Source organism: Lipotes vexillifer, unplaced genomic scaffold, assembly GCF_000442215.2.
Source record: "Lipotes vexillifer unplaced genomic scaffold, Lipotes_vexillifer_v1.1 scaffold1235, whole genome shotgun sequence".
NCBI classification, from domain to species: domain Eukaryota; kingdom Metazoa; phylum Chordata; class Mammalia; order Artiodactyla; family Lipotidae; genus Lipotes; species Lipotes vexillifer.
The window spans coordinates 1,866,394-1,873,767 of NW_006775530.1; the positions used below are offsets into that span (position 1 = coordinate 1,866,394).

Genomic DNA, 7,374 nt, shown 5'->3' on the forward strand with positions numbered 1-7,374 from the left:
ACAATGGAGAAAAGACAGTCTCTTCAATAAGTGGTGCTGGGAAAACTGGACAGCTACATGTAAAAGAATGAAATTAGAACACTCCCTAACACCATACACAAAAATAAACTCAAAATGGATTAAAGACCTAAATGTAAGACCAGACACTATAAAACTCTTAGAGGAAAACATAGGAAAAACACTCTTTGATATAAATCACAGCAAGATCTTTTTTGATCCACCTCCTAGAGTAATGGAAATAAAAACAAAAATAAGCAAATGGGACCTAATGAAACTTCAAAGCTTTTGCAAAGCAAAGGAAACTACAAACAAGACAAAAAGACAACCCTCAGAATGGGAGAAAATATTTGCAAATGAATCAACGGACAAAGAATCTCCAAAATATATAAATAGCTCATGCAGCTCAATATTAAAAAAACAAACAACCCAATCCAAAAATGGGCAGAAGACCTAAATAGACATTTCTCCAAAGAAGACATACAGATGGCCAAGAAGCACATGAAAAGCTGCTCAACATCACTAATTATTAGAGAAATGCAAATCAAAACGACAATGAGGTACCACCTCACACCAGTTAGAATGGGCATCATCAGAAAATCTACAAACAACAAATGCTGGAGAGGGTGTGGAGAAAAGGGAACCCTATCACACAGTTGGTAGGAATGTCAATTGATACAGCCACTATGGAGAAGAGTATGGAGGTTCCTTAAAAAACTACAAATAGAACTACCATATGACCCAGCAATCCCACTACTGGGCATATACCCAGAGAAAACCATAATTCAAAAAGACACATGCACCCCAATGTTGTACTGCAGCACTATTTATGGAAGCAACCTAAATGTCCATCGACGGACGAATGGATAAAGAAGATGTGGTACATATATACAGTGTAATATTACTCAGCCATAAAAAGGAATGAAATTGGGTCATTTGTAGAGACATGGATGGATCTAGAGACTGTCATACAGAGTGAAGTAAGTCAGAATGAGAAAAACAAATATCATATATTAACACACATATGTGGAACCTAGAAAAATGGTACAGATGAACTGGTTTGCAGGGCAGAAACAGAGACACAGATGTAGAGAACAAACGTATGGACACCAAGCGGGGGAAAGTGGCAGGGGGTCGGCGGGGGGGATGAATTGGGAGATTGGGATTGACATGTATACACTGATGTGGATAAAACCGATGACTAATAAGAATCTGCTGTATAAAAAAAAATAAAATTAAATTTAAAAATAAATAAATAAAATAGATTTGCTTTAACTTCAAGAATATGGAGTTCCCCCTACCTGTCTTTTCACCCAAATTATCAACAAAGGATTTAAAACAAGAAGAGCCCATTCTAGAGAGAGAAAAGAGACCCTATATTAAGAGGAGAAAAGTGGGGTGGAAGGTGATTAATTTACAAGACACGATGTCAGATTGCCCTAAATTTATAAATTCAGTGCTATCCCAATCAATATATTGAGAGGATATTTTGTTATTTTGATAAAATGATACAAAACTTCATCAAGACAAATAAACAGGTGAGAACTGCGATGAAAATTCCAGGGGGGAGAGGGGAACTGAAGAAGTACCCTCAGCCCCTCTTTAGTTCTCAAATATTCAGTATAAAGCTAAATAAGGAAGCTTGGTGCTGATGCAAGGATGAGGAAAGATGAGTTGAGATGATTGTACATTTAAGGGGCAAATCACGGTACTTGGCACATAAGAAGCACTCTAAAAATTAGCTATTTTTATATGATAAAAATTTGGAAAATGTCGAAAAGTGAATTATTCAATAAATGATATTTGTACAGTTGGCTAGCCATTTGAGAAAAAAATTAAGTGAATGCCTGCCTACCCCACTCCATTCACCAAAATATAAATTCCAGATGAATCCAAAACTTTAAGTAATGAAACCATAAAGGAAAGAACTAAATGACAAGAAAATGAACTATTTTTCAAATCTTGGAGTAAGGCCTTCCTCAGGGTCCCTGTTAGCCTTTACACCTAATAATACCTTAGTGCAAATTAGAAAATGACAGTCCTTCTTCAGGACTCCTTCCATCTGTCAGAATACTTAATAATTTACTGATTTTGTTGAAATAAAACACTTTAATGCTATCTACTATGTATAAATCTATGATGCCTATGATATGAACAGAGGCCCCTAGGGTAGCTAGTGTACAACTGGCCTGGCTTTTCTAAATATGATTTAAAAAAAAAAAAAAGAGGAGCTAGAAGGAGGAGGAAAAAAGGAAGCCACTGACAAAAGATAGATAAATCTTACTAATTCACTTTTATATTCTTTTGTAGTATTTGCCTTCCCTAATATAACTATGTTTTACTTTTATATTTTTAAAAAATTGTAAGAAAAAGGAAGAAACACTGAGAGGCTCAGGAAGTATCCCAAGAAGCTAGCACACCTCGCCCCAAACAGTCTTCTCATAAAGTTGACAGGAGTACCACACAGATACGTCCAATCCCCACACTCCCCAGCACAGCTTACATTGAACAATAAAGCAGGGATGGGTGTAAAACGCTCAACGTGGATCATGGAGAGAAGGTCCGGGAGGTGGCCCTCACGGGAGCCCACAAAAAACAACCTGGAAGGACAAAAAAATGTGTCAGGAGGATCTCTATACTCAGCCATGCAGCCACACTCCTCACTCAGACAAACCAGGCTCAGCTTCAGAAGAAAGCAGGGGGCAGTCTCTCAGGAACCTCCCATGTTCTCTATGCATGACCAACCCAACCTACCCCCCTTTTACCCACAGATGTCTTCACCATTACCCATGAATGCCCTACCCCACTGTTACCCAGTGACACCCCCAGCCCCTCAGCTATGCAACCCACCATCACCCAATGGATACTTCACCCTGCCATCACCCACTGGCATCACCCATTGGCACCCCACCCATTGGCACCCCACCTGGGTACCCCACTCTGCCACCCCACACATTTCCTACATAACATAATGGCTTTTTAAAGAAGGGCAACCAGACTTCTGATGGTCTTCCCTCCATATACATTCCCTGAGCTCCCGGTATATGAAAAGTCAGGGAGAGCCTGGGGCTCAAAGAGACAACCCAAGCTTTCTCTCTGCACCTAATGAGCCCTACTGACTGGGAAACAGAGCAGCAGAGAAATGAAACGCCATCCAGGTAGTCAGCAGCATCATGGAGCACACAGCACCAGGCTTGGGGGTGGGCTGGGGAACAAAAAGCTTCACAAGAGATGATCACATCTGGACTGGGAAGAACAGTTGGGGTTTTCCAGAAGGTGAGCGTTGGGTGGAGACACAGCATGGGCAAAGGCAAAAGAGGCTTAGAGGCATAAAAGAGTATAGCCTCTTTGAAGGTGGGTGCTAGAATGCCTGTAGTCCCAGGATAAGGTGTGTGAGGAGAGCGCTGGGAAAAACCTGCTTATGAGGCCATGCTGTGGAGTCTGAACAAACACCAAGAACCAGCTGTGGCTCTGAAGCCTGACCGGATTTGACACAGAGACTCTGGTAATATCACTGAGGCCAACTAAAGCAGGGAGAGGCTATGGTATGGGGGGATGCCCAGACATCTGTGACAAGGTCCCATAATAGAAGAGGTCTGAATGAGGGTGGACACCCTGGCAGAGGACAAATCTGCTGGTCTTCTGTGTGTGCCCATACGTTTGAGCTGGGAGATGAGGGTGGACTCCAAGGGAAAAAATCAAGAGGCCAAGAGGCTGGGAATTCTCTGGCAGTCCAGTGGTCAGGACTCTGTGCTTTCACTGCTGAGGGCCCAGGTCCGATCCCTGGTTGGGGAACTAAGATCCCACGAGCATCCCATGAGCTGTGTGGTGCATCACCCACCACAAAAACAAAAAGAGGCCAAGAGGCCAAGTAAGGAGGAATGACGGACCACAACCTCACAGCTGGAGACAAAGCACACATGGGGCGCGTGTGAAGTTTGAGATACTTATGGGCCATCCAGGTGGAACCACAGGAGTTGATGGTATCATCTGGAAGGATGTCACAGGGCACGATGTTGAAGTTGGCTTACAAGGCTGATATCCGTAATAAAGTAGAGGAGAAATATGCAGAGGGAATGCTGGAGAGGATGTGAAGGTGAGGCAAAGGTGTCTAGTACAAAGCCAAAGACAGCTGCATGGGTAATAAAGAGAAAGTGAAGAAGGTAACACAGGCAGAAATGGTTGTGCATTACCTCGACATTACTGCAGTTCACTTCATGTGCCGGTCCAGATTCTTACTCTGAGTCCCCTACCCTCACCCTCACCCTCATCCTGTCAATGCCACAAGACAGCTGAGTGAGGTTAGAATATACCTACTACCTAAATATTTTGGGACAATTGGCAGAGTCAGTTGGGATGTCCTGGGCCTCAATAAGGGTGAGGCTATGGGAAACATCATCTTTGAGTGGGCAACTTATGAACAGCCACATGGGGTGCAACTTTGGCCACACCAGGCTGAGGTGAGGGAAGATGACACCATATTCTTTTTTTTTTTTTGGCTGTGCCACACAGCTTGCGGGATCTCAGTTCCCCAATCAGGGATTTAACCTGGGCCACGGCAATGAAAGCCCAGAATACTAACCACTAGGCCACCAGGGAACCCCTGACACCATATTCTTTTACAAGGCCTTGATCTCTTTATTACTCTGGTTGCCCTACAGAGGCCCCAAGTACCTGGACTGGGGTGTCAAAATTAGTAAGAAGAATGAATAGGACAAAACTATCTCTTTCATTAATTCATTCTCCTATCTGTTCATGTGGCAAATATTTATGGAATGCCTATTACATTCCTGGCCCTGGAGACAGCAATATTTATAGGGTGAGTGGAAGAGAAATCAAGAAAGAAGACTTCCTCTTAGATATCAGAGGGTCACAGAAGCCATGGGAATAGTTTCAGAGGAAGAAGGGTGGTAAATATCACTTGCTTCAGGGGTCCAGTAGGATAAGAACTGAAAGCAGGCTAAGAAGGAAGTCACTGGCACCCTTGACAAGAACATTTTTAAGGTAGTAGAAGCCTACCTATGGGTAGAAAGATGAATGACAGTCAAAATGCAAACCATTTCCTTTAGAAGTATGTCCAATAAGGAAGAGGGGAGATGAGAAACTGTTTTGTGATTTCTCTAAGAGAAGATGAGAGAAGCTTGTGCACAGCTGCCTCCAAATGAACATCCACCAAGGAGAAGGGCCAAGTGATGAAGTGAAGTGCTGAAGAAGAGGGGACGTGCCAGAACCCTGAGACCAGGTAGCAGAATAGCCTGAAAAGGCAGAACTGGTCCTCTCTATGAAACAACTGGAAGGACAGTGCTCTTACAGGTTAAGTCTGTGCAGAGAAAAGAGCTGGAGCCTACCTGTCGGCCGCAGTGTTTTCTGTGATGTGAGGGGCAGAGTCATCCTGTACCAGTACCCAGTATACAGCAAGTGCTCAATAATCATTTATTACAAGAATGAATCCTAGGCCTGCAGCATAATCTGCACGAGCCTACAGTCTGGTCCCCAACAGGATCCCTCCTACAAGCTACTGCCTTCTTCCCTTCTACCTCTTACCAATCTGTCCTCATCTCACGTGGAAACGTAAGCGACCAGCACACAAGTGTTGTACAAAGGGAAGGACACGCATGCACACATGCATACACAACACAGAGTACTAACCACTATACGATCATGGCCACACATGCATACACACACATACACATCCTGCATGTCCAAGAGAGGGATAAGGGAAAGAAGGGCTCCGATGGATTCACCTAGAGCCTCAGAGAATTAAATACTGGTCTGTTATAGGTGCAGCAGAAACACAGTACCTTGATGAAGCAAAGATAGATGCGTTGAGGCCCCCAAAGCAGGACAGAGCAACAGCAATGGGAATGGTCCAGCTAAACATGCCAAATGTCTGGTCAGCAAATGTCTGGGGACAGAGCACAGAAGGGGCACTCAGCACACAAAAGGGTTTCCACTGCCTCCTGCATCTCTCAGGACAAATGCCATCACTGCTGAGCAGCCCGCCCTCTGGCTCAGACCCACCACCTGGCCCTGCAGAGCTGGAGTGGCAGCAGAAACAAAGATCCAGCCATTCAGTACTATGAGATGACGAGCAAATGGGGATCCCAACAGACTCACCACAGCCACGGCATCACTGCCAAGGACATCTGAAATGCTCAGCACTGTGTAATAGGCCACATTGGTCAGGATGTAGATGAGTGTCACAATCGGCATAGAAATCCCAATGGCCAGGGGCAAATTTCTGTCAGGACAACAGAAATAGGACTACCTGGAACCAACCTCTCCTTGGGGGTCAAAGTTACCCAGGAATTCCCTGGCCTCTGGATCTTTGAGGCTGACTCCTCTTCCCCATGTAGCCTAAGGGAAGTATGCGCCCCACACCCCGGGCTCTTTCTCCTGAGAGAGAAAGAAAGAGAGAGAGAGAGAGAGAGAGAGAGACCCTTCCCTGTGAAGATGGCTCATGATCAATATTTGATCCTCACCCCAGTGGGACCACTGGGTCCCACTGAAGGAGGAGCACTGTCCTCTAGGGACTGGAGGGCAGGCTGGGAACCCGGCTGCCCAGAATAAGCTTCTGGCTCCCCAGGCTTCAGTGTCAGCACCAGAGTGCAAGGTCTTAACATCTCAGCCCCAGCTGGATTAGCTGCTGCCCACCGAAGGACCTCTCCTCCAGGAAGGACCCTGGGGATCCTCCAGTGTGAATATGAGGCCAAGGAGCCAGGGGTTTCCCACCTTCACTCACTCCCCTCCTCGCCCCTAATCCCTCACAGCTGGAGAAGGGGGAACAGGAAGAAGGGATGAGAGACAGAGGGAGGAGGGGAGGGAAGAGGGCAAGCGTGCCCACTATCAGCAGGAGTTCCAGCCAAGTTGGGGAGAGTGAGATCCCACCTTTACCTTTCTGGGTTTTTGATTTCTTCTGTTACAAAATTAAGGGTGTCCCAACCTGAGTAAGAGAAGAGGGCAGAGTAGAGGGCGAGAGAGAGGTCTCCCAAGTCCCAGGAGGAACCCTTAAAGGCATCCTGAAAGTGCTCAGAGTGTCCTGTGGGGGCAAAGGCGGGGGGGGGAGGGGGGGGGGGGGGGGGGGCGTACAGAGAGGAGAAAGAGGAAGAAGGAGAAAGACAGGAGAGATGGCGGGAGGCGTAAGGAGAAGAGGAAGGAGGGGGCGGGGCGGCAAGAAAGAGGAAGGGGAGAGGCAAGAAAAGGAGAGAGGAGGAGGGTCAAGAAAAGAAGGGGAAAGCAAGAGGGCAGGGAGAAGAAAACAAAAACAATTTAATACCAAAAGAACCACCACCACCAGCTCCCCACACCCCACCCACTCCCTCTGAACAGTTCCTTTTCCTTTAGAAGAACTAGACAATCTCAGAAAAACAAAGGCAT

The 7,374-nt window shown here is 45.7% G+C and overlaps 1 protein-coding gene across 2 annotated transcripts in view; it reads right to left on the bottom strand.

Annotated features, from left to right (window-relative positions):
- Positions 1–7,374, bottom strand: part of SLC7A6 (solute carrier family 7 member 6) — a 23,593-nt gene that overhangs the window by 2,080 nt on the left and 14,139 nt on the right. For both annotated transcript variants that reach the window (XM_007449948.1, XM_007449947.1), the window contains exons 3-6: positions 6,892–7,036; positions 6,115–6,238; positions 5,799–5,902; positions 2,501–2,597 (exon numbers count right to left, since the gene is read on the bottom strand). In XM_007449948.1, the coding sequence (XP_007450010.1) occupies positions 2,501–2,597; positions 5,799–5,902; positions 6,115–6,238; positions 6,892–7,036 (470 nt within the window). The remainder of the gene's footprint in view (positions 1–2,500; positions 2,598–5,798; positions 5,903–6,114; positions 6,239–6,891; positions 7,037–7,374) is intronic.